The sequence below is a fragment of the Nothobranchius furzeri genome, chromosome 9, assembly GCF_043380555.1.
Source record: "Nothobranchius furzeri strain GRZ-AD chromosome 9, NfurGRZ-RIMD1, whole genome shotgun sequence".
Taxonomy (NCBI): domain Eukaryota; kingdom Metazoa; phylum Chordata; class Actinopteri; order Cyprinodontiformes; family Nothobranchiidae; genus Nothobranchius; species Nothobranchius furzeri.
The window spans coordinates 60,592,641-60,619,992 of record NC_091749.1 but is presented as its reverse complement, the minus strand read 5'-3'; the positions used below and the strand labels follow the sequence as shown (position 1 = coordinate 60,619,992).

The window sequence follows — 27,352 nt, the reverse complement described above, 5'->3', positions numbered from 1 at the left end:
AAAACACGAATGTCCTCAGAACATTCTTTTAAATCCCAAGAAGATGACTCCTTTCATCTACGCACTCAGCTGCTCTAGTCTGATAGAAAATTAGAGGTCATGCATGCTTTCATCTCTTTCTAAATTAACTTTCTCCCATCCTGCCGTTGCCAGCTGGAGGTATTACAAAATATAGCCGATGGTCACTTAACAGAGGCTAAATGACGCAATCACATAACTTTAATTTTATCTTCTTTGGACTGCCAGTCCCTCAGGTTTAGGATTAGTTTAAAGGTTTAATTGATTTTGGCAACGCTTCGTTCAAAACAACTTTGACAAGTCCCAACAAGAGTTCTGGATCATTAGGAAACCGCATTCCGGCTCGGCTCTAGGCCAACGATGAACTGGGCCGGAACCTTTTAACGCACAAAGATTTATCTGACCACTTTTAATCAGTGGATCTAACGACTGTAGCCCCTGTTGACTTGGAGGGAGTGTACTTATAAGATTATATTCTTTGAATCAAACAAAACACACACACAAAGAACAATTTTTAATGGAATAATTCATGATATCATGAAATTAGAAAGGAAAAACAAACATTATTAATGCGTTATTGTGTGTTCCTTCTGAGGAGCTTTGGCAGTTCTGACTGGAATTGGGGAAGGGGACTATAATCCTATAATCCAGCTCTGAATCTTATTCCCAAACAATTTCAGTGTAGGTCACAGCCTCCGAATCAATACAACAACTCCCACACAGTAGAGGCTAACAACTCATCAGGGAGTAGGGAGAAGGGGTATTCATATGTAGTTTCTGCTCATTAAGCAACAATTGACAGATACAGTTTGTAAGCTTGACTCTCACATATTCCAGTCAGAGCTGGCAAAGCTCCAAATGAAAGAAGTCCAGTTGCCTTCATTCAAACCCCCTTTGGGTGAAAAATACTTATCTAAAACCCGGACCACACTGTCCATTTTTCAGCCATCCTCGACAAATCTCTTGTTGTGAGCAGAATCGTGACAAAAAACGGTGAACATGAGGTTGGTTTGCAAGTGCGTGGCTGTCCAGTGTGACCAGCTCAGCGACAGCTGATTGAGCACCGTCATGACCGAAGTCAGCCTCCAATTGTCTTCAAGCACTGCTTGAAAACCTTTGACTCCCATCTGCAATCGACCAATGGAAATACACCCAGGGTGTGATGTGAACAACTAGTGACCAGAGCACAATACGAGAGTAAAATTTGCACCATTAGCAACAGCTGAAGCTATACACAGGAACAAGTGGACCACTCCTTTTAAGAGTTTGGTTCAGAGTCTAATAAAAGAAGTGTTAACGGCAGTGCTTTTTTTTTCTTTTCAGCATTCTTGTTTTGGTTAGTTGTCAACTTTTAGTGACTTGCTCGTGACATTAGTGTGTCCTGCTAGAGCGAGACATTGTGCCGTTTGGCTCACTGGCTTGCTCTTTAATAAAATTTGTCAAAAGTTTCAAATTAGAACTGATAATTTTTAATTTTCCATTTTCTTGGGTTGGATGTTTATACTGATGCAGAAAACGTGCTTTTCTGTCTCACAGCCTCTCTTTTAGGTTTCTGTAGATAGCCAAACAGACCTTTTGTCTCTTTCTCTGAGGGATGCAGACGTGTTGTAAATTATTTTCCTTTCAATCGTTTTCTCTGACAGTTTTCACGATGTTCCCTCAGTTTAAAAAAAAATGTTTTGAATTCCTTTTCCTAACATTTGCAATAACTTTCCATCTCTCCCTAACAGCCCATTCCTTACTGTCAGGATGCATGACTTTATTTTTCATCTTTTGTGTTATTTACTCTGAAAGTTCAGACTGAAAAACAGCAAGCCATTTTGATGGAAAACGTAGGAAAAAATAACATGTCTTGGTAAAAGGACATTTCCAGGAGCAATTCTTTAAAATGCCATAGCAGGTGAATGACTGGAATTGGATCAGAAAGATAGATGTCTTTATGTGAAAGATTAATGGGATTTCTCACCCTGTACTTTTCCATGCCCTGGGCCACATAAGTTTATTTTTCTCGCTGTGACGGCTCCGAACTACTTTTGATTTATATCCCACATTGATGAGAGCTTCTCTGAGAAACGGCTACACCCAGGACTCTCTAGAAAATACCCCAATAAGGCCAAATAGCATTCAATGTAGGGCAAAGATGAGCTAAATAAAAAAGAAAAGTTACAGTGGAGAGGCATTTTCCCCTTGCTGCTCTGCTGAGTGTGTTAAACATCACAGGAGGTTAAAAACAGCGTCGGAGATGACTAAATGCAATGGAATGACATCACTCAGGATCTGAGAGAATGAGAATATGTCCAGAGCTTGCTCTCACCGTTTCATCACATTGGCTGTTCATCAAAAGGAGGGAAATATTGCAGCCAGTTGCTCAGGATTTTTAGATGCTAATGACGTTGAATTTCTTGAGGGGAATCCTTCTCCCATAAGTATGGGAACAAAACTCAAAGGAAGCCTTTATGCCTCTGAAGGGCATGGGTGATTTCAGCGCTTTAATGAGGAGGAATGAACAAAAGGGGGTAAAGATGACAAAGGCTGCTCCAAATAAACAGCACCCTCCTCCTGAATTCTGCCACTGCGCATTCCCTCCTGGGAATAAACAAGAGGAGCGCCAGGCTCGCAAACGCTTTTCCTCGTTCACGTGGAAAATGTCAGCATGATGCGCCAGCCACTGATGCGTCCTAATGAGGGAGTCACAGAGGCTCAAACTGTACCTATGCAGTGGTTAACGTAGTACTACTCACTTATTGGTGTGTTTGCTGTCTGGAAGGCGAGAGGACTACAGCAGGAACAACAAAAGTCTATCAGGATGCTTTTAGGAGCTGCTGGAGTGCAAAGATGAGAACTTTTTACTGCTGGCGCCGAAGTGACGAGCTGTTTTATCAGTAATCCTTACTTGATTTCACATAGCTTGTTCTCATTTTTTCTCTTTGTCAGCATATTTTTAAACATTGTCTCACAATGTTATTTGCTACCTTTAAAAGTTAAAAGTCGTGGAACAAAACATTGCTCTGCCTCAACTTTTGAGGTTTTTCAACTGATGTTTCAAATAAACTACATATTTTTGGCTCAAGATTAAAAAAATATGGCGGTTAGTTTAAGTGCTAGTTTAGCGTGCACATTTTTTTCCCCTTTAGCCCCAATAGGTGCGTTTCCACTACCGGAACTTCAGGGTAAATTTACAGGAACTCCCTGGCATGTCTACATTTTGCCGGGCTGGCCGAATGGCTGTTTTCCAGGCCTTTTTCAGGAGAGTACCTGATCAAATTGAAATGGCCCCTGCTGAGCGAAAGTTTTGGTTAACTCACACTGATTGGTTGTAACTCAGAAGGACATGACATCAGCAGATGTTGTCCAAAACAACGGGCATTAGTAAAATTAGAAGAGTTGCTTGAGAAGCAGAAGAGAAGCAAAAGAAATTAAGTGCCTATCGTGGCGGCGCTGCATTAAAATTACCGTTAGTAAGTTTGTGGCAAGGTGGATAAACGAGGGCCCGGGCGGGATTCGATCCCCAGACTCCCGGGTGAGAGTCATACGCTCTTACCAGTCAGCCAAAGGGACATCCCCTAGGCCAAGTAGCCAGGGCGCATGATCAATCGGGACACTGTGACAGGACGCTCACACTGTCACAAGTTCGCCAAACTGGAAAACACGGCAGAATTCCCCCACAACAGCTTCTTTCATGAAGCTTAATGTTTCACAGAGCGCCGTAAAATACTGACATTCTTCTGCTCATTGAACATCGTATTTTACATCACAAAGCTGCTCTTGACCTCCAAATGGATGAAACCATTTGGAGGTCTTCAACAGAACGCACTTTTATGTTATTAATAGCCTCTTTTAGAAAACAATGCCGTCAATTTGCTGTGACGCCAAGCCGGCGTCAGGGAGCCTTAGGTTGTTTGTAAGTGGTAATGTGGCACAACCGTGTCCTTTTTACTAAACATTATGATGGCGGTATAAAGGTGGTATGGAGGCGGTCTCTGCACTGCCGCGGACTTCCGTTTATCTTAGACATAACTTGCTTTTTTATTGTGATCGAAGCCGCACTCATTATGTTATTTTTTTTTTACAAGTTGCTCCTAAAGGCGTCTGTCCTCCACAGCGCCTGTGCAACTCTGGTGATTTTACCTCCAGCTCAAACGGAGAGAAGCTCCTGGAGCATCACTCTAGTTTATCATCTCAGCCGGTTCTGTTTACAGAAACAAAACTTCTGCCCGTCTTCACTTTCCTTTCCTGAGGTTGGCAGTAACTCCCCATGTGATCATGACACCTCCCTCTGTTGTGCCTAGGTGTGATATGCATTCACAAGTCAGGTGTTGCTGTACAATTACTACCAAGCATGATGCCACAAACGCCATGCCACCACGGCTCGTTCATTAGACACACTGTGGAGGCAGTATTACGCTGGTTTGCTGGCATGGTGTGTCTTCTAAGAAGGGCTTATGTTGTTGCAGTGGACGCTTTTTGGTGCTGTTTAGTGACATCACTCACTGCCGAAGCAGTCGGGACATGCTGACGTCAGTGCCAAGTCCTGAAGAGGCTGAATTTGTATGGAGACACAAAAGCTGAGCCATCAAATCTCCTACATTTCCCTCTCCCAGAATTTACACTGAAGTTCCGACAATGGAAACATGTCTGAAGTGTATTAATTTTCTCCTCATTACTTCATACATCTTCATTTTATTTGCCATTTCTTCATCACACCCAGAAATGAGGACTCTAGTTTTTTCTTCAAATCAGATTTCATAAGTTGCCAACTCCTCCCAGTTTAACCCTCTCAGGCTCTAAATAAGTTTTGATAAAAACACGAACAACAAAGTCCTTCAGGGGCACTTCTGAGTTAAAAAATTCTCATGAAATACATATGTGTAATAACCAGGTAGGTAGGTTTTAACTGTTGCAAATCTGCAACGCCTGCCTCCAGAAAGCTCATGAAAATGCGTCCTCAACAAGGTTTCAAAATGACTCGAGTCGGAGCAGTCCTCGCATTTACAGGAAGTCCGTTCCACAGTCTGGGGCCTGCCACGGAAAAAGCCCGATCACCACGGAACTTCAGAAGAACGTTTTCTTAGGCAGAACACCACGATACCAAACTCGTACCATGAGGAACATGAATGTAAGAATGTTGCTGGCTTCACTTTTCTTTTCTATAAGCCTGTAAATCAGAGAAATATACAGGAATATCAAGATCCAAGACTTTCCAGCAGACAATCGGTACATCATCACGCACACTCATCTATAGCATCCTCCTGCCTTGCCTTTCCTTTCCTTTTTATGACATTTAGCTTTATTAGACTAGGCCAGTTTCGTCAAAAATCTCTGTTGATGATTAAGATCAGCTGTTTTGAGTGAACAGGAGCCAGCAGGGTCCACTTCTTTAAGTGCATATAGCTGTACAGAACTGCATGTTCTGGTTTATTCTAACACTGGAGGCTACAAGCAGGTAAAGACAACGGTGACAGCTTTACGCTTGCAGAGCCTCATTGACTTGCTTAGTCTGGATTAAGGCTGGTAGCAAAAACAGACAGATGGTTAATTTAATCACCTACTAAGTATTTTGTTTTTAAGAGCTTGCCCTTTTCCAAACCGTTTTGGTAGAGGACTTCCCAGATTATTCAGAGCAATAAGCCATCTGGTGCAGGAGGTTATGAACCATCCACTATGCACTGTGGACTTCACAGTAAATGACCCAGCAGTTGGTGAGATATTTCAGCCAGCTGTAGGAAGACTGGCTGCGTGAACCACTCAAAATCTATGCCTCAGTGTTTTAATCGGACATAAATCAGTTTTTTTTTCAGGATTGCGGCATTTGAACAATGAGTCATGATGTGTAAACACTTGTTGGGTTATTATACCTTTTCCACCTTTGGGTTTGGTAGAAAACTTTGACAAATTCAACAAAGACTCCTAGAAATGTTCTTTTATTTCGATTGTCACTATTTGATGCCTTTCGAGAGCTGAAAATAAGTCCAGCTGAGCTGCACAAAAACTTTCACCTGCAACAGCACCACTCTGCAAAGGAAGTAGTTTTAATGAATGCAAGGTCTTGAGATGTGTGAACTGTGGCTGTTTAATGGAAAGCACAAACACTGAACGTGAGAGCGTATGTAACCATAACATTAGAAAACCAGACATCCCGCTCAATCTGAATAATGTTTATGAGGATTTGGGATTAGATGGTGTTCTGTTTCTGCTCTTCTTTTGATAATGGCTTGTATTGGTGGATAGCGGAGAGATATAGATCAATTATTCAAAAGGAGAGTTTCTTTAGGTTTCATCAAGGGAAGCATTAAGCAATAAAAGGAACAGGTTGCTTCACCAGTGGGGCTAAAGGAGATATAAAATAAAAACACCTTCTAGAAGGTAAAAACTTCAGCATTTAAAATTCTCCATCCATCCATCCATTTTTGGCTGCTTATCCGGGGTCGGGTCGCGGGGGCAGCAGCCTAAGCAGGGAGGCCCAGACTTCCCTCTCCTCAGCCACATGGGTCAGCTCCTCCGGAGGAACCCCAAGGTGTTCCTTGGCCAGCCAAGAAACAGTCCCTCCAGCGTGTCCTGGGTCTACCTTTAGGTCTCCTCCCGGTTGGACGTGCCCAGAAAACCTCACCAGGGAGGCGTCCAGGAAGCATCCTAACCAAATGCCTGACCCACCTCAATTGGCTCCTCTCGATGTGGAGGAGCAGCGGCTCTACTCCAAGCCCCTCCTGGATGACCGAGCTTCTCACCCTATCTCTAAGGAAGAGCACAGACACCTTGCAAAGAAAACTCATTTCAGCCACGTGTATCCACTCTCATTTTTTCGGTCACTACCCAAAGCTTGTGACCACAGGTGAGGGTTAGAACGTAGATCTATCTGTAAATCAAGAGCTTCACCTTCCAGCTCAGGTCTCTCTTCACCACGACAGACCAGTAAAACACCCCCATTACCCACAGATGCACCATTCCACCTATCGATCTCCCAATCCATCTCTCCCTCACTTGTGAACAAGAACCTGAGATACTTAAACTCCTCCACCTGGGGCAGGAACTCATCCCTAACTCGGAGAAGGCATTCTACCCTTTAAAATTCTCATTTTAGAAAACGTATGTCTTTTGCATGCATCAAATGTTTAAAAATATGCAACCACACCAAAAAAAATAACAGAGTAAATCTGAAAGAATCCACTGAGACAGAACAGGATGATGATGCATACGACTACATTTGAAAAACCCTTGCAATCTCATTCAAGCCTAAGTAAGTCTCCCGTATTTGTGAACAATAATTAATATTCCACTTTGAAATAATAAAGCACACATTTCCTTCTAAATGAGCATGAACATAAAAACGAATCTAGTTAAATATTTAATTGTGACAAAAGAAAAACTAAAAAAGTAACTGACTTCAACTTTGTTAGTATCGTTCCATTTCAGTCACAATATGGTGTATAAATTAGACAACAACACTACATTTAAATTGTGACTACGTGTTTTTGGTGAAGGTTATAAAAAGGTCTGCTGCAGAGGGATGAAAAAGCCACATTTGGCCTCATTACCGACATCAGATGTTTAAATGAGTGGGTTTGAGGTGAATCTGCTCGTTCACACAATCAGGATGAACAATTTCCTTTCTGTTCTCTAGTATCAACCTGCTAACGCTAAAAGGGTCAAGCAAACTAAAAGCCCATTGAAATAAATGTGAAGCACCCATAATAACAAACTGCAAAAAATGTCATAAAGACACAATTAGACTCACGCGGTTTAATGAGCTTAGATTTATTTTAGTTAAAGGGGCCATAGCAGGGAAAATTCACATTTTGGCGCTTTTTACCATGTGATACTGTTATTTCCTAATAAAAAAAATACATTCATGGCTGCATTCATGTATTTTACTGTTTTAGGTGCAAATTTTGAGTTTTACTTTGAAAACCCTGTAAGGCATTAATGGAAAATCTTGTCATCAACATTTCCTGCTCCTCTCCCGGAAGTTGGTCTCTGGTCTGAAACCTGTCTCTCCTGGCCAGCACTGGATATGTAGCTTAGGTGACCGCTAACATGTAACAGCCGTGGTAGTCCAGTGGCAGACACCTTAACCATTGGCCTACCATAGCCAGTAAAGCAACTGACTCATTAAAAACGCTGTTGTTGGAGCAGGTGTGGGTTAGGGTTAGGTTAAGAGTCAATCTCTCAGGCTTGTCATCAGTATTCAGACATCCATCCTGTTTGCTTCACAGCCAGACAGGACACGGAAACAAATAAATAAATAAATAGATCAAATCTGAGTAAAGTCGATCTTTAAACGTTCGACTCCCGGCTCCTTGCAACATCTGCAAGGACATGAGAACAATCAATCAACATTTCTTTCAGCAGATGAAAAAAATGTGATGCATAATGAGTAGAAACCATTGGTGTGCTGAGATGTGTTGCACCACTTTACCATGCACACGGAGTAAACGCATGAATCACCTTACAGGGAGCCTCCTTTACCATTACACTGTTGATAAATTAGAAGTGTCAGCTCTGCTTACAAAGAAACCAGTCAGTTCAATTGCCTTGATTTCAATCTGTTTTCAAAGATCAGTAACTGCAGTCAGGTTTTTACAGAAGAATTTAAATCAAACCTTCCCAGCATGATGCGACTCATCAAACGCGCCAAAAACACGATTAGATTAGCGCTGGTCTTTCGGGTCTTTTGAATTCTTGATTTCCCGTTTCCAACCACACTGATAAGAATCAATGCAGCTTAGAGATTAGCTAAACATTTATCTGATGTTATTCCATCATTATAATAGCATCCTTGTGATTTAACGGTTTGTGGAGGTTGAACAAAACAAGTTTCACCTTGTTAACGCCGTTCGTGATTTGGTTTCATCTCAGGCTGAGGCTTAATTTACTTTTTGTCCTTGTTCTTATTGGGGAAATTTTCTAAAATGACTTACTTTTGTTTAATAGGTTTCACATTGTACAACATTCAAATGTTTTTTTGAAATAGTTTATACTTGTTCAATAATTGTTAGACATTTTTAGGAATTTGTGCTAAGTTTGCTGAAAATGTCACAGTTCTCGGTTGGAAAATAGAAAAAAGGAACACAAACGCATGACTCATAGTGCTGAAGGCTACCGTTTAAGGGAAAAAATAACTTGCATTTAAAGGTACTGCAGAGGTAGGTAAAATCCAGGACATAAAATACCACAAGGCAAACTGACTTTGGAAAGTCAAAGCAACCCACGTTTTGACTTGAACCACCAACAACGAGCCAAAGTAAAGCAAAACGCACAAATGTCAAGAGAAGTAGGGAGTAAATCCCGAGCAGGTGAACAGTTTTAGACAGGTAGGACTTCCAATAGACAGCAAGACTAAACATCAAACAAAACCACACAACAGCACAACTAATCTAAATTAAACTGTAAATATAAAGAGAACTCAAACTTGGAAGTGAAAAGACAAAGTAACACTTGAACACATCGAAATTAATTCCAGACTACATCAATAAAGCTTAACACACATTTAAAAATGGCTACAGGTTTCATCCAAAAGGCACAAGACCAAAGAAACTCCATTCAGTGTCTTGACTGTCCAACATTAACATCGATGATCCTTTTAATAATATGCTTCATTTGTCTGGGGCAATGGTTCTCAAGAGCAAAGAGGTAGATATTCAGCCTATGAAGGAATTCAAAGTTTGTGTTTTTTTTAATGATAAACGGAAAAACAGCTTAGGGTTCAGGGATCCATATGCCAGAGGCGGTAATGTGGCGCAAAACTGTCCTTTTTACAAAAGATTACCCATGGGGTGGTCTCCGTTTAACTTGGCTTTTTAATTGCGATCAAAGCCGTCCTCCTTAAGTTTTTTTTGACAAGCCGCTCCTAAAAGTGTCTGCCTCCACAGTCCCCGTGCAGCCTCTGGTGAAGAACCTCTTATGAATTATTACATCCAGCCGTCCATTATCTGTACCCGCCTATCGCAGATGGCTGGTGCCTATCTCCAGCATTCTTTGGGCAAGCAGGTGGGGTACACCCAGGACAGGCTGCCGGTCCATCGCAGGGCAACACAGAGACACAAAGGACAAACAACTAAGCACACTTAAGGACAATTTTTTGAAAGAGACCACTACACCTGACAGTCACATTTTTGGACAGCAAGAGGAAGCCGGAGTACTCGGAGAGAACCCAAGCATGCACAGGAAGAACATGCAAACTCCTTGCAGAGAGACCCCAGGCCGGGATGTAAACCCGGGACCTCCTTGCTGCAAGGTAACAGTGCTAACCACTGCTCCACTGTGCAGCCCCCGAATTATTACAATGTTTAGAAATATTTTCAGATGTTTTCTGATGTTTCATAATAATTCCTAATAAATACATGATGATCTGTAATAATTTTGTGATAAATTCCGTTGGTTTGTTTTCCTGAGCAGCGTGACTAATGATAGAAAATGTTTAGCATTTTTCAGAAAATCACATTGAAGGTTCTATTTTTAAATAATTTCAACGGATTATTGTCACAATGAAAATATGTATAATATGTAAATGTCAGAGGTCAGAGAGAATTTGATGGATTGCCCAGAACGAACGTACAAAATATGTGTTTAGTTATAAGTAGTACTAGTAGTAGTAATAGTAGTTGTAGTAACACAATCATAAATGCACAGACTCCAGCTCCAAAAACACAACACGGAAATGCAAAATAAGAGCTTTACTGTTTAGAAAATGGAAAAAGACGAAGATCCCAAGTCTAGTTACATAGAAATATTGTGAGGATCAAAACCTGGCAGAAGACTCTCCCAAAACAGCTGCAGCTTGTTTTTGTCTCTATCTCTACAATCACTGGTGGAGTCCTCAGTCACCAACTTTTTCAGCACATGATCAAACCTTAACAGAGACAGGATCAGGTTAAAGTGAGACAAATGTAGAAAACTTATTGTTACGGGTTTCTAGGGCACAAATATTGAGTGTGTTTGAAACAGGCTGCGTACCTCAAATGCGCAAAAAATTCAATTTATATACATTTGGAAATAGATTTATTATTATTATTTTTTTTTTTTACCAAAGCACTATTTGCATTTGGGCAGGATATGAAAACACAGCAGATGGTATTCAGGGAAGAGTACCTAGAGTCTACGACACATAAAACGTCTCTAATTTGTTCCAGAGGCTAAATGTTTTTTGCCATTTGCGTCTTCGAGCGAAGCATCAAAGAGCTGTTTTAGCTCAACATATATTAAAGTCACGTTTTTCCAAGCTCCTCAGACCAGTGTGTTTTCTGGGTAAAGACTGTGAATGCACTTACTAAACCTGAGGCTGCTGAGCTGAATGAACCAAAGCGAGCGCTCTATAAAGATATTAACCGGCTTTATTGTGTTCATTTTCAGGTCTGTAATTGAAGCTGAGCATAAGTGCTCTTATGTTGTACACATTACATTCTGCTCTGCATTCTTAGTATCATTAATCATGATTTGTAAAGGTTGAATAATAATTCCAGCAAAAGCATAATAGGATATATAATTAGCTCCAAAACTCTGTACTTTGTTGTAAAAAAGTGAAAGAGCCCAGCTCTTATCACCGTGGAGCAGATGTTGGGGTTGTCGTGCTCTGCTCTGGTGTGGTGTGTACCTCAGGCCAGGCAGACAAAAATGCTGCCAGCTTGTTACTGATGGCAGTTACCGGGCGAACAAGACCCCGACTGACAGCTAAATTTACATCAGGTCCTGTCACGAAAGGGGAAAAATATTTTAAGGAGTTGTCATATTTAAGCAAAAGAACAAAGAACATAAAAAGAAATTATATCAAGAATAATTGAACTGTGATTTTTTCCTTTAGGTGTTGTTTTAAAATCTTTACTATATTTTGGATTTATAGGATACATCCAAAATATAATATTAAAGGAGACATAACATGCTTTTAAGTTATTCCTTTTTACATCTAAATCCTTCAGTTGGGGTCTAAATACAGTGGAACTACAGTTCTTTGGTCTGATTTCCTCATTATTGTTGCTCTACAGACCCTCATCTACCCCTGTTCTGAGGAGAGTCTTGAGAACGAGCCGTTTTTGGGTACTGTCTCTTTAAATCTGGAGGAGGAGCTGTAAACTCCGCCCCCTCCACAGTGCAGACCTGTACTCTCCTCCCCCAGTCGGACTTTGTAGTTCTATAGAGAAATCATTATTTAGCATAGCAGAAACATTATATTAGCATTTTTAGAACTTGTGGGGAGAGTTGTTTAGAGCCCTGCACTGAAGCCCTAGGCCCTCGGGTCGGCCCGGCCCGACGGCCCGAGGGCCGGGCTTCGGGCCAACGACTGTCCAATTACCTCGGACACGGGCCGGGCCGGGCTCCTTTATTTTTAATCGAAATCATTAAAAAAATTGAAACACTTAAACGCAGTAGAGCCCTGCGTGGGACTGTTTTCTTCATCCCGCTCCTGCCCGCTCCCGCTGAATTTCTGACCATTACCGCCTGCAACCGCAACGTGTGTGTTACACTCCCGCCCGCACCTGCAGCGTGCATGTCTACTCCCGCCCGCAACCGCAAAACTCGGAGAAATTATTACCTCACAATAAAAGAGATGTATTGAGTTTGCGTCCTCAACATGTCATTTTATAGGTTATCCGCTTTCACCATGGCGCTGCGCTCCGTTTCAATTAGGCTGTACAGCAGGATTTCCCCTCATAGCGATATTTTCTCTAACTCTGATTGCTTCATGCTATAGATCGTTGGAAAGCTGCTTTTATGTACTTTTATGAACCGTTGGAATTATTTGAATTTGATCAGCCATTCAAAAGTTATAAAACGGAGCATTTTGGATGACAAACTCATCACGTCTCTGAATCTGTGTTGTGATTCGTTGCGCTCAAGACAGAGAATCCCGGATTCCCAGTGGCTACCGTAATGTATTAGATATGCACGGAAAGCCCCATTTTTAATATTTTCAGCACTTTTGGAATTTTAATGATATCTTGAACTAGAGCAGGGGTTGGCAACCTGCGGCTCTTCCATCCATCTGATGCGGCTCTCTGTGCTTGTAAAATAATGAATGGATATTTAAATAAAATGCTTTATATTTTACTGAATTAATTTTATATCTGTAAGTCAATTCTATGTGAAGATTGTCTGTGAAAACCTGAACAGGTCCAACCCGGTCTTACTGTGAGACTGTGTTGGGTCACGCTTGTGCGTAATCATAGGCGCTTATGAGCTGAAGAGGATGTGAGATTCTGGGCTTCTCCTCAGACGGCTCCTGGATGTGTCGCACATTGGAGACGGGAGCGGGCGCTGTTCAGCCAAAGTTTCATAATCAGGGAACATTTTCTAAGTGACAAGTCTCTCTGAGAGACAGGATTTGGAAAACACTCGCTTCAGTGGGAGGAAGCTTCCCGCATGCGCTTCTGCGACGCTCGGATCCTGCACGTCTTTTAACACATTGGTCAGGATTGACGCACTTTGTTTTCATTTAGTTGGTAAAAAAAAAAAAAAAAAAAGTTGGGCTTGGGCTCGGGTCGGGCCAGAGAATCCTGAAAACCTTTTCGGGCCGGGTCGGGCTGGGGCTCCACCCCCTCGGGCCGGGCCGGACACGGGCTCAGATTTTAGGCCCGTGCAGGGCTCTAGAGTTGTTCATCAGGCTGTTTCAAGGCTGCTAACTCTCTCATGCATTTGTCTGTAGTCACTCACACACACCCGTCATGGCCGACGGAGGGACAAGCGAGCAGGCACGCGCGCACACATACACACACACGGCCGACGGAGGGACAAGAGAGCAGGCACGCGCACGCACACACACACACACACACACACACACACACACACACACACACACACACACACACACACACACACACACACAAGGAATGCTGCTTGCTTATTTATTTCTATAAAAATGTTTTAAAAATGATACAGCTCATTAAAACACCATTAAAAGAATATATTTTATTAAGATCTCTATCCATCTATATCTATAAATACATATAATTATAAATAATTTTATAAGTAGTCTTATTTAATATTGGGTGTCTTAATGGCTGAAAATGGATAAAAAGCAGTTACATTTTAATTTAAAGATTTGAGATTCTAGTCAAAAATAAAGTACATTTCTCCAAATGTTCTTTAATGTGATCATTATAATTCTAATGCTTACAACTTTGTTTTTATTGTCTGCAATGTGTAGCCTATATCTTTATTAAATGTGCGTTTAGCTGTAACGTGGTAATTCTCTCTAATGTGTACAGAGGTGGACATCAGTGCCTCAGTGAAATTCCCAAGATCAGTCTGCTTTGCTAACAAATATAGTTAAGTCTGACCTGCATTCTAAATAAATACCGTTAGGTGAAAACATCAGTAGGCATTGAGTTATTGATACAATCCCTAACAGCCAGAATGGAAGAAGAGCATGCTGGGTCATCCTGGATCTGAGCCTGTTCTGTGTATTTACCTACAGGATGCAATAAATGTCTACAAGGCTGAGTTTGGACCATTACATCTAAAAAAAAACATACAATCAGTGATTTTTTTTATTGTTTACATTAATATACAAATTTTCTAAGTATTAACCTCACAGCAAATAAGTAGAACTATATAATAAACAGGCTTTAGTAGTTAAACAGGCGTTGTGCACACAGGTGCTTTGTGTCCCGGTGCTGTGGTATCTAGGTCTCAGAGTTCCTGTCCTCCTGCCGTCTTCTGTTGTCCTCAGGATACGGATTGATGTTTCCTGATGATGAGGGAGGGGCAGTATGTGGGCTTCAAACTGGTCCTGGATAACAGTGGGAGACCTCCGTTGTCTGAATACTGAGACCAGAGAGTTGGTGAGATGCAGATCTTCTCTACCTCATCTAGAAACGGAGTTGGTTCAGGGAAAACTTTTCCTGTGACCAGTTCCATGATGTCATCGCCATATTCTGCAATGATAGACGATAACTTTAATGACATATTTTGTTTACAAGCAGCTTTAGGAAAGTTGTTTCTTTAGCTTTCATGTTTATAGTCACATTTGTGTTGTTTTGGTTTACTTTGTTTACAAGTTCACTTTGCTGCAGTGACTTCATATTTTCCTACAAATTTAATAAAATAGTGACACTAAAATTATACAAATGATTCCTTATGAAAGGAAGCTCATTAGAAAGCAGTGCAGACAGACTTACTACATGCTGCAGCTGTTTTTGTAGGCCAGCTGCTGCTGAATTTGGGGAAAGTTATTCTGCACACATCCAGATCAGATGGTTGTTTACAGAAAATAATGTAATTCAATAATTTCTAAACAGACTAAACAAGTAAAACATCAAATAAATCACTCTGCTGTCATCAGACGGAGTGATTCAGGGGGTGAGGTGTTCTTAATGATGAGGGTGGCTGAGGTGTCATCACTCACTTTGGTCTGGTCCAGACCGTCTCTTTACTGGTGGGTCTCCTTCCTCAGTAGGTGATGTGAAGCTCCAACATCTGAACATTCTGTGTTCCTTAGAGGAGAAGAAAAGTAACATTAGCAAGCTGGCTAAATTATTTTTTACTAGCATTTCAAGGTCTTGAACCAGATCTTCACTTACCTAAACATCAAACCAGTTTGTCCCAGCTGAGCTCATCAGGGCTTTAGTCTGACAGCCTGTCAGTGAAACACGGCTCCAGCCTTCTGGATGTGGACTCTAAAAAGCAAAGGAGCATTTTTACTTTTGTTTTAATTATTTTACAGCTGATTTTATCAGCTTTCCGACGCTCACGCTCATACAGACGGTGAGCTTTGCTGCGTCTGACTGATGCAGAGTTCGTTTTTATATCTGCAGTGAGACAAAAAACTAACCTCACTTCACTCAGAGATTGTTCTTTAAAACTCTTAAATCCACTGTGTTGACGCACTTTAATGACTTTGTCACGCTGCATTTTAGCTGATATGGGACTTTATTTACTGGATGCTAAGAATACATCACACTCACGTAAAATAACACACAGGCTCTCTGCTGTTACAATCAGTGGAAGGTTATCATCTGTTGTTCTGTTGATCAGAAATCCCAGATCACGTTTTATTCCACGAAAATCGGCCAAATCCACATTAATCTGGGTGCTAACTTTACTAGCATACTGTGCTAGCAATAGCAAGTCGGATGCTAACGCTTTAGTGCTGCTAATGCCCGTAAATCTAAAGTAAAGTTTGTCGACATTTTAGAGTGATATGAAGCTTACCGCTCTGCTGCTGTGTCCCGTTGCTGTCACATTCAGATGGAAATGACTCCTTTTAGATAGATGAAGCCCTCGGTACTTACTAGCCTGGGAGACACGAACGAACGAACCACACGCGCGCGCGAACACACACACACACACACACACACACACACACACACGCACACACTACTTCTGTGTTTTTTTAGCAGTAGCGTCATCAGCTCCTGGGTTTAAATACTGCCACACCACCCTTCCTTAAAACGAGGAACAGTTTTGAGCTGTGTGTGGCTAAAATAACCAGACATTCTGCATTTTTCCAATAGGACTACAAAAAATCTTAGCGAGATGAAAAAATGGCGGATTGGCTCTGTGTTTAGCCAAGGGCCATTACCATATTTGGTAGTTATCCTGACGAAATAAATTACTGATGTAATAGATAATTTGAAAAACTGAACGGGTGGACAAATATGCCCAAAACTTAATTATTAAATATCTAAATAGCAACTCCAGTGAATAATATAAGCCTTTTTGCTCACGTAGACACTTAAAATGTGAAACACACTGTGTTAATGGATAAAAAAAAGTGGGTTTTTCATGTTATGTCTCCTTTAATGTTTTCGGAAATGAAATGGTGAAAGGAATCTTCTCACTGAATAAAGTAATTTTCAGCTACTTGACAGGTAATGTGCACTTGTTTTGATCAGGTGGTCAGTAGGAATTTTAAATGGAATCAGGTGTTGTGCCGCTTTTCTGCAGCTCTAACACACCAAATGTTTTTCTATTCAGAGTGTACGTTAGCTGAGAAGTCCCCCTGCAGAAGTAAATTAATTTGTAAATATATCTTTTGAGAGAATATGTAGTGATTTGATTTCTGCACCAAATCACCCACTTTAAAAAAAAGCTAGATCTATTTTTAAGCCAGACATTTGCATGCAAGAGTCTCTTTTTGAATATTTGATGGCTTGTTCTTGCACTAAGAAGACACCCAGACAAGTCTCACGCATCAGCTGGTCGTCAAGGTGACTCAAATCTGCCGCGCTTTAATTAGATGGTGTAACACAAACAGGGATTCAGAATCAAACAGAAAAATATGTTATTTTTTAGTTGTAGTAACCTTTCTATTGTGTACAAGATTCCAATCAATTTACATATTTTTTTCTCAATTTATTAAAATCCAATAACATATTTTTATCAGGGGCGGATTTAGCAAGTTGGGGGCCCAGGGCAAGCAAAGACATGAGGCCCTCCACAGCTGTTGTTCTGATTTTTTCTTTATTCTTACTACAAAAAGGTTGAATAACTTCTTCACTGGTCCAGTCTTGGATGGAACTGATGTCAAGAATCTCAGGAACTGCATCTGAATGGAAAAAAGAATGTGTTTAACAAATATATTTAGCATGAAATCATTTGATTTGTACAAAAATAATGATATTCATGTTTGTATTAATTTATTGCCCACCCACTTATTCTCTTCTTTCTCATTTTCTCTGGTGAAACACCTCTATCTCCTTCCTTAGTCTGCTTTCACTAAAGGAAGCAATAAAACATAAGACAAAATGGTTAAATATGGAGATACAGAAAAAAAATTACATAACCATGCCAAAGTTACCATTTTCTACCTTTGCTTTTATTTTCCTTCTCTCTCTCTCTTCTAAGTCTTGCCCTTGAATGCTTTGTTTCTTTCTCTCCTCCTCCTCTGCTCCTTTAATCATCTTGTTTCTCTCCTTTCTCTGTTTCTTGAGCTTTGTAGATTTCCTTTTCCTCTTATTTCCATGTTTTCTGTCTTTTCTTAGTATATTTTTACGTCAGAGCCTTTCTAAAATCTGACTTTGCGAGCTTTGGCCTCTACAAATCGTGTCATCACTGATTCCATATCCAGTGATTTCCTGACATCACGCTCAATGGCGATAACAGCAAGTGCAGATAGCCTGTCTTGTGACATAGTTGATCTGAGGTATGTTTTGATAAGTTTTAGAGCAGAGAAACTTCTCTCACCTGAAGCCACTGTCACAGGGAGAGTAAGTAGAAGTCTAAGAGCTATACTCAGATTTGGATAGATGTCAAGGATATTCTCATTATATATGTAAGCAAGCGCTTCCCATGGTGATGAGACATGTTTGGGGTAGGCTCTAACTGCGCTCTGTATCTCGAGCTTTAGGTCCTCTGCATCAACATCATCCGTTGCTTGCTCCAGCCTTTGGCAGCATTCATCCAGTCTCCCTGCTTGCACTGTTTTTAACATTGTCTCAGTGGAGTAGAGAAACCCATACAACTCATAGAAGGTTTCCATTTGTGAAAATCTCTCCTTTAAAGTGACAAGTGCTGTATCTACAAGATGCAGGAAAAACTCTGTTCTGAAGCGCTCTTCAGCAGTTAGCTGGGTTTGCTCTCTTCCCTCATACTCAAACTGTCTTTTTTCAGTTCTCTTATGCACCTCTGGCCAGTTCATCTCCACTTCAATCCTCTCTGCAATCTCCCTGGCATCTGTTTTAGCAGAGTTGAATCCACATTCTCTGAAATCCTGTAGGAAATCTGTCACTGCTGTGACTTCATTCCTTATTATCTCCACTGAAACTTTGGGGCTCTGTAAGATCTCGCCTGCTTTATCTGGAACAAAACATTGTACCACACAATGGTACTCACCAGAAAAGGCCATCTCTTAATCTCTTGATAGATGCTTCCAGCTGTTGAAACAACTCCAGCATCCTGTTTTTCTTTTGCATACTCCATAAGAGCAGTCAGTGCCTTCAGAATTTCAGGTAGCTGGTAGCGAACAGCCTTAACAGCTTCAACCCGACACTCCCACCTTGTTGTTGATCACGCCTTCACTGAAAGGTCCTTGACGTGTTCCCTCAGAATGGTCCAACGATGAACAGAGGAGCTGAACAGAGTGTAAAGCTGCTGTAATAGACCAAAGAAGCTGATGGATGTCAGAGATGATTTGGCTGCATCACCAATAACAAGGTTCAATGTGTGACTTCCACATGGGACACATAATGCTTTGCTGTTTACTTCCAGCACTCTCTTCTGGACTCCCTGCTTTTTCCCCTGCATGTTACGTCCATTATCATATGACTGCCCTCGACAGTTGGATAGATCCAAGTCTAGCTTTTCTAGATGGCCTAAAAATGACTCGCATAAACCTTTTCCTGTTGTATCGTGTGCCTGAAGAAAAACAACAAAGTGCTCATGAACAGACACCTTTTGAGATCTCACAGTTTACGATTCGTAGCACCACTGACAGTTGCTCTTTGTGACTGAGGTCTGGGGTACAGTCCATAATTACTGCATAATATTTGGCTCTTTTTATTCTCTCTACAACTGCATCAGTTGTGCACTTTGCAACAAGGGAAGTAAGCTCATTTTGAATGTCCTTGCTTAAGTAGCTGTCACTCATCTCCTTTTTCTGTATTCGTCTCAAATGCTCTTGCATGACAGGGTCAAACTGAGCCATCAGTTCCACTTGCCCAAAGAAATTTCCATTTCCAGACTCGAACAACTTTTCTGAATGTCCACAAAATGCAAGATTGCGCTCTGGTAGATGATTCACAATAGCAAGTAATCGTTTTAAAATCTCTTTCCAGCGATTGACTTCAAAAGCAACTAGATCTTGGTTTACCTGATCTATAGCTGTGTTTGTTTGTAGTTTCTGTAACAGTGCGTGCCAGGTTTGCACGTTTGTGATATGTTCAGTAGATCTTTCATGCTGTTTCAAATGGGCTGCAACATTTTTCCAGTTATTGAAACCATCCCCACTTAATTGAGTGATTTTGTCTCTGTCTCTGAACAAGCGGCAACAAAAACACATAACACAGTCCTTGCTTTCACTGTACATTAGCCAGGACCTGGCAATCTTTTCTCCATTCCTCATTTGCAGGTAACAGTTAGAAACTGTGAATCTGCGCCCCTCTTGATTTTTGGGAAAACTTCGGTCCTTCACTTTAACTGGTCCTTTTTGCACTATTGAGCAGCGCTCTTTGTCTGTCAGCTCCTTTGGCCAGAGTGCTGGGTCGTCTTCGAGTATAGCACACTGGTTAATAGGAAGACTGTTACTCACGAGTTGCTGAGAGGTCCTTTTATTATCCCCATCACCGCAACTTGAGCTTCCAGCAACAGGCTCCTCCACTTCGCTAAAAGCGTTAGCATAGCTAGCTCTAATGCTAGCGGCAGCTTCTTGTTCATTTGCTGCATTCAATTTGCGACTTTCATTGGTGTTACTCTGCTGTAGCAGCGTAAAAAAATCTGTGACCTTTGGCAGGGTTGACACAAACTTTTTGCTTTCTTCCTGCTTCTTACGTTTTTTTCAGACCCACTCGGAAAACTTTGCTTCATTTTCTTCTCAGACAAACATCCACTTCTTCGCTTCCGCAGCTCCGCTGATCCGTAACCATCGTAACACGCTGTGGATGGAATAGTCCATTGTAGCTGGGCAACGGGGGACATTGAAACACTTTCACAGAAAGCAGTCTCGCATCAATTCATTACAATGCTTTTTACAATGGCAGGGTCTCTTGTTTCAGAGCAAAAATACCTTAAACATATTAGTTAAGTGTTCATCATGGGGCCCTTAAAGTTTTTGAGGCCCAAGGCAATCGCCTACCTTTGCCTAATGGTAACGCCGCCTCTGATTTTTATAGAAAACATGTTGTTTCGAATACAACTAATCACAAGTAGAAACAACTTTAAAATACTGGATAATATCAACAAGCAGGATTTCATCATCCACTCTGCCAGGCATGATTAAAAGATTCTGAAACATTTGTGGAAAGGCCAGGCCTGAACAGCAGCACTCAGTGACCTTGATCTCGACGTCGTAACGCAGCACCAAATTAAAAACAGACACCATTCTGTATTGGAAGTCATCACATGAGCTCAGGAGCCCCTCTGAAGTCCACCTGCAGTGAACGACTCTGGGTTTTTGCTGGGGGTCCCTACACCCCCAGTAGGTCCCTGAGGTCCAGTGATCAAAGCCTACTGGTTGTGCAGCGCACCAGGCTAAAGACCAAAGGTGACAGATCATTTGCTGCTGTGGCCCCCAGACTCTGGAACTCTCTCCCCCTGAGCCTGAGATCAGTGGGCTTAGTGGTCTCCTTTAAAAAGCAACTGAAGACTAACTTGTTCAAGCTGGCTTTGGTGGGACCTTCATCACCCTCTCCTTGTTCTGCTCTCCCCACCTATTCCACCTTCCTCAGGATCCACTGATTTCCCTCTTTCCTGTTCACTCTCTCTCTTTCTTAACATTTTTTTAATCACAATTGTCTATTTTTGCTCATAATAAATATATATTTTAATCATTTTCTAAATAATTTTTTATATTTTACAATTTTTGTTTTTGTGAAGCGCCTCGGGATTTTTATCTTGAGAGGCGCTATAGAAATGATCTTTTCTTCTTCTTCTCTATTTGAAGATGAAACTCTGACGGGAAAACATGATGAAAAATGAGAAACAGTGCCATCTTCTCTGACTTCAGCTCTACATATTTAGGTAATTTTCCAAGTGAAACATAGTTTTTTAAGAGATATGAGGGATGTGAAACTCTAATCTCATATCAATACGATATAAACAGCAGGAACGGCACTAGAAGAAGAGGTGTGCGTTGAAAAAAGTGTCCTACAGGATATCCATTTTACAAACACAAACTACATGGTCTTCAACTTCTCAGATACTTTTTATGAAAGCTTAAATTATCTGAAAGCTTAAATTATCTAACACCTGAGCAGATGTTTTATTTAATCTTCAAACAGATTGATTTATAAATCAATGCAACTAGATTTAAACCTAACGTTGCATCGGCATGGAGCTGCTCTGATCCAGTCTCCTTGTGCATGCATGTGCCTGTGATATTATATGAATCTGACATTTGCAGGAAATTGATTTTGTACACCAACCAGTTGTTCTTCTCTAAATTGTAACACAGAAGGTAAACTGTTGACATGTAAAGAGCTAGGCTTCGCTTCAGTCAGTCAAACATTTAAAGTTTTTATGTCCATGAGGCATTTGGTGCTCCACATCTGAGGACCAGAGGACGATGACTCATGCTGGGACTTGTTTACACATTGTCCACATACTTACAGGCTTTAGGGGCAGAAATGGAAGGGAGAAGGTCTATACAAGTTGGAAACTGAAGTAATTTTCCGTTTCTATTTTTTGAATCTTAAGAAGTTATTTAGTTATTTAGAGAATTTATCTTAATTATCTTACTGCCAGTCCGTTATATATCTTACATTAAAGCGACAATGGCAAATTTGGAAAACAAATTAACTTAAAACACGTTTCATGCCTCTTAACAACATTCTAACATAGAATAGCTATAATTAGATTTAAAAAATGAAAATGAAAATGAAGTGGTTCTCTTGCACTTGTCTAAAACCTCCACCAATAACACGTTTTGGATCGAAAGCAAATATTGGAAAATATGTTTGCCATCTCGCTGAACCGCCACACTTCCCTGGATCTTCTAGTCATTACACATTCACATAGCAACAGAACACCACTGGAGTGAAATGTTCAGCGCTCAATAATATCAGAGAAAGGGCAACAGCCGGCTGCTACCACTTCAACTTTAGGACAAACTACCAGAGTCCCAAAAAGAAAAACACCATTTGAAGTCACGGACTACAAAAGACGTTTGGACCTAGAAAACTAGCCAGACTCATCCTCTGTTTCATTTTAAATATCGAATTAGTCTGGTTACTCACGAGCTTAAAAATAACCAGTCAGAAAAAAGGTGTGAATACAGACTGTACCGCGCAACACTGTCGTTTTTTAGCTGTAGTCAAAAATGGTGTCTGGCGACACCACAAACATCTTTCTTTAGAAGAAAGGTTTTTAGCGCTTCTACTTGTTGTGGTTTTAAAGACGTGTTCAAGTCATTTAGAACAGAGGAAAGAGCCGCAACGAACTCCACTTCAGACGGCGTTTTCTTGTTTATGAGAAACTGAGTGTTGCAGTGTGTGATGTGCGCTGCTCAGTGCTGACTGGCTCGGTTATAAATTCTCAGGGGTGGGGTTTTGTGAATGGGAGCGTTCCCAGACCCATCGTTTCCCGTAAGCAAGCATGGGGCTGGCTGGTCAGGCTACTAGAAAACAGCAACTGGTGTTTTAGTTTTGGTTCTGGAAGATGTGTCTCAGAGAAGATACCGAGGGGATGGGTCAGTGTACCACGAGAGTGTTGTGTTGAAAACCTAGCTTGTTTGCAGATTTGCCATAACAGCTTTAAACCTGGCATGCCCACAGTCTGGCCCAGGGGCCATTTGCGGCCTTATGAGGGATTTTGTACCGTCCCCATTTTATTTCTAAAATGAATAATTTTGTCTCTCTGACAGTTTGGGATACTTTCTAACATTCAATGTTCTGTTTTCTAATAAAATGGCTTTTTGGAATGGGTTTGTAAAAATTATTAAAAAATATATTTTTATATTTCTTTACATGATGTAATGTCCAGAAATGGTCATTTTCCGTCCACAGACTGACCTACATGCCATCTCGGTTCGGTCAGCTGCAGACATGAATCTGCCTCTGTGCGTCAAGGGACTAATAATTTATAAATTGCCTGTATTTGATATAGCACTGTCTAGAGTCCTGGAACCCCCCAAGGTGCTTTACAACACAATCGATCACTCATTCACACATACATTCATACATTGGTGGTGACAAGCTACTAAGTAGCCAAAACTACCCTGGAGGACATTGGCAGAGGCGAGACTGCCGTACACCGGCGCCACCAGTCCCTCCGACCACCACCAGCAGGCAATGTGGGTTAAGTGTCTTGCCCAAGGACACAACAACAGCATTATCTGCCGGGATTGGTCCAACAACCCTCAGATTACTGGACAACCCACTTTACGACCTGAGCTACTGCTAACATCAGTTTTGGCCCTTGTCCTGAGAAGTCTTGAATTAAATGATCAAACAATAGTTTTGATTTTCTGTGTGTGTTGTTCAAATTAAATTACACTAATGTGGTGAATAAAAAAACCCTCCTGGTAAACAGACATTTTTATTTAGGCAATTCCTACATTTATTCTGACATCCAAACCAACTGAAGGCAATGTTTTACCCCACTAATGATCATCTAACAAGACATTGTGATGGTGGACAACAAGTAGAAATAGCAAGCGATAGGAGAGACAAACAAAAAACAGAGGGAAACTGTAAAAAGTAAATAGTGATCAGGAATCGGGCTTCTCAAACATTAAGGTGAGCTCCAGAACACAAGATCTCGGTGCAGAAACAGGCTGTGATGATGCGGTGTGGAACAGGTGACTAGTTCTGTAAAGGGAACAGAAGATCCAAAAATGCAGGAAGCAGTGAGGTCAGAGGAAGGTGGACAGACAGGATGAATCTGAAAGGTCGGGACAGTTTGTGGAAATGTCAGAGGACAGCAGAACAAAACCTGAATAAGAACAGTGAGGAAAAACCAGGAATCAGTTGTGGTTTACAAAAAAATAAATAAACAAAAACATTTTATGATGTTATGATCACCATTTTGTCATTCCTGCAAATTAAATTATTCTGATGTTACGATGAGAGTAATTTAATATCACACATATTTACCTAATAATTAGGCTATTAAAGGAGTGGGAAACGTGTTTAATCCGTACATTTGCAGTGGCGGTAGGAATGAATGCCTTGCAAGCTGTACTTGGGGCAAAAATAAAAAACAAAAACAGAATTGCTTGGATGAACGCGGACAAGTCTGCTGCAGCAGAGAATGGCCACAGATGGCAGGATTTGGAGTCCTATTTCCTAATATTTGAACACCTCGCCTCTGATTGGATAACAGCAATGTGACTCTACCACTGATTTGCAACGTGGATGTTTTATCGGCACAAATAACACAACCCTGAGTTTTTCTGTGGTAGTGTTGCTAATGCTAACAGTTAGCTTCTACTAGTTGGGACATTGTCTGCTGTTTCCTGGATGCTAAATCAAAAGCCTTCCCCATCGCAACTCAAGATCGGTGAGTCTGTGCGACGTGTAACATGTGTGACGTAGCTCTGTCAGGCTTTTCAGATTTTCACCATTTCTTTTCGTTCAGAAGCTAATGCAGGAGATAGGTGTGGGAGACTTTTGTTTTATTTCAGTAGTGGTACAGTTGGTGACAATGTTGCCTCATCATGACATTACAGGTTCAAATCCAGCCTTTATGCTTAGTTTTATTTTTTCCAAATAAAGTGGTCCTCCGCATGACCTCGGAATCCCGAGTGAGGGTGTGAATGGTTGTTTGTCTCTGTGTGTCCCTGTGATGGACAGGTGACCCGTCCAGGGCCTCCCCTGCCTTTCGCCCAGCACATGAAATGTTTTCCTCACAATCAGTTTTATTTTGTCTGCAAAATTCTGTAAGAAAAGTTCAACAATTACACAAATTAAACTTGAACAGCAACTGTTGTTTTACATTCATTTTCTACTGCTTTAAACATAAAGGATGAGGTGTGGGAGTGTAAAATAATGTTTAAGGACTCAAACCAAGTATGTAACAAAAGAATGTGAGACCTTGTAATCCTAGCCATTCCCAGCATGCGCTTACAGCCACCTCCATAACAATCCACCTAGGCTTGTTGCTAAGAGAAAACAGGAAGAGGAGTCAAAAGGGTAGCCCATCACATTCATATTAAACATGTTCAATTTGAATATTTTGTATAATGAGGCAAACACATGTAAAATTAATCCTTGTGCACCGAAGGTTCAAGCCTCCAGATGTTATTATTCTATTTTTTGCATTGAAGAGTCATCTGTTCCACTCTACATCTACATCCACAGAGTTGAACTGTCTTTGTTATGAAATATCTGCTTACGCTGCATTTCAAGCATCTGATGTACTCAAGCATACGGATTAATATGCAGGAGTTTACTGTAGAGTCATTTCATCAATAGCCTATTAGTTCACTGTCTGGGCACAAGGGCATTTAAAAAGTGATAGAATATGTATTCCTTATATATAAGCAAATTATTCTAACATATCCACTGGGGCCGAAAAGTTTTTAGTCAGCCAACTGTGCAAGTTCCCCCACTTCAAAAGATGAGAGACCTGTAATTTTTTTAATAATAGATCTACCTCAACTATGAGAGACAAAATGAGGGTAAATGTAGTGAGGGGGGAAATTGACCGGGAGATTCAAAGGCCGTCGTGTCTCCGTTCAGGGGGCTGCCAGAGATTTTGGGCCCCATGAAAAAATATCAAGTTGGGCCCCCTGGGGGCTCGACCATAGCTGAAGCTGGGGTTGCACCCTCCCAGATTCGAAGGGAGAAAAAAATATTTTATATATATATATATATATATATATATATATATATATATATATATATATATATATATATATATATATATATATATATATATACAGGTGCTGGCCAGTAAATTAGAATATCATCAAAAGGTTGAAAATATTTCAGTAATTCCATTCAAAACGTGAAACTTGTACATTATATTCATGCAATGCACACAGACCAATGTATTTCCAATGTTCATTACATTTAAATTTGATATTCATAAGTGACAACTAATGAAAACTCCAAATTTGGTATCTCAAAAAATTAGAATATTCTGAAAAGGCTGAATATAGAAGACACCTGCTGCCACTCTAATCAGCTGATTTACTCAAAACACCTGCAAAGGCCTTTAAAAGGTCCCTCAGTCTTGTTTTGAAGGCACCACAATCATGGGGAAGACTTCTGACTTAACAGCTGTCCAAAAGACAATCATTGACACCTTGCACAAGGAGGGCAAGACACAAAAGGTGATTGCTAAAGAAGCTGGCTGTTCGCAGAGCTCTGTGTCCAAGCACATTAACAGACAGGCGAAGGGACGGAAAAAATGTGGTAGAAAAAAGTGTACAAGCTCTAGGGATAACCGCACCCTGCAGAGAATTGTGACGACAAACCCATTCAAAAATGTGGGGGAGATCCACAAAGAGTGGACTGCAGCTGGAGTCAGCGCTTCAAGAACCACCACGAGGAGACTCATGAAAGACATGGGATTCAGGTGTCGCATTCCGTGTGTCAAGCCACTCTTGAACAAGAAACAGCGCAAGAAGCGTCTCGCCTGGGCCAAGGACAAAAAGGACTGGACTGATGCTGAGTGGTCCAAAGTTATGTTTTCTGATGAAAGCAAGTTCTGCATTTCCTTTGGAAATCAAGGACCCAGAGTCTGGAGGAAGAGCGGAGAAGCACAGAATCCACTTGCATGAGGTCCAGTGTAAAGTTTCCACCGTCAG

The 27,352-nt window shown here is 41.0% G+C and overlaps 2 protein-coding genes across 3 annotated transcripts in view; both read right to left on the bottom strand.

Moving 5' to 3' along the window:
• galnt18b (UDP-N-acetyl-alpha-D-galactosamine:polypeptide N-acetylgalactosaminyltransferase 18b) overlaps window positions 1–27,352 on the bottom strand; it is a 166,534-nt gene that overhangs the window by 116,295 nt on the left and 22,887 nt on the right. The window lies entirely within an intron of this gene.
• LOC139071819 (52 kDa repressor of the inhibitor of the protein kinase-like) lies at window positions 13,327–26,318 on the bottom strand. 2 transcript variants are annotated; one of them, XM_070555011.1, is made up of 4 exons: window positions 16,159–26,318; window positions 15,528–15,623; window positions 15,353–15,440; window positions 13,329–14,882 (listed from the first exon to the last, which is right to left on the bottom strand). In XM_070555011.1, the coding sequence occupies exon 1, from the start codon at window positions 18,791–18,793 to the stop codon at window positions 17,954–17,956; it is 840 nt and encodes a 279-aa protein (XP_070411112.1). In that variant the 5' UTR covers window positions 18,794–26,318; the 3' UTR covers window positions 13,329–14,882; window positions 15,353–15,440; window positions 15,528–15,623; window positions 16,159–17,953. The 2 variants fall into 2 exon arrangements, with proteins under 2 accessions (XP_070411111.1, XP_070411112.1); XM_070555010.1 differs by having other exon boundaries at window positions 13,327–14,882; window positions 15,528–26,318.

Bases quoted from the DNA above. Each gene is read 5' to 3' on its own strand.
- LOC139071819 (XM_070555010.1), bottom strand. From the start codon at position 18,793: ATGGCCTTTTCTGGTGAGTACCATTGTGTGGTACAATGTTTTGTTCCA.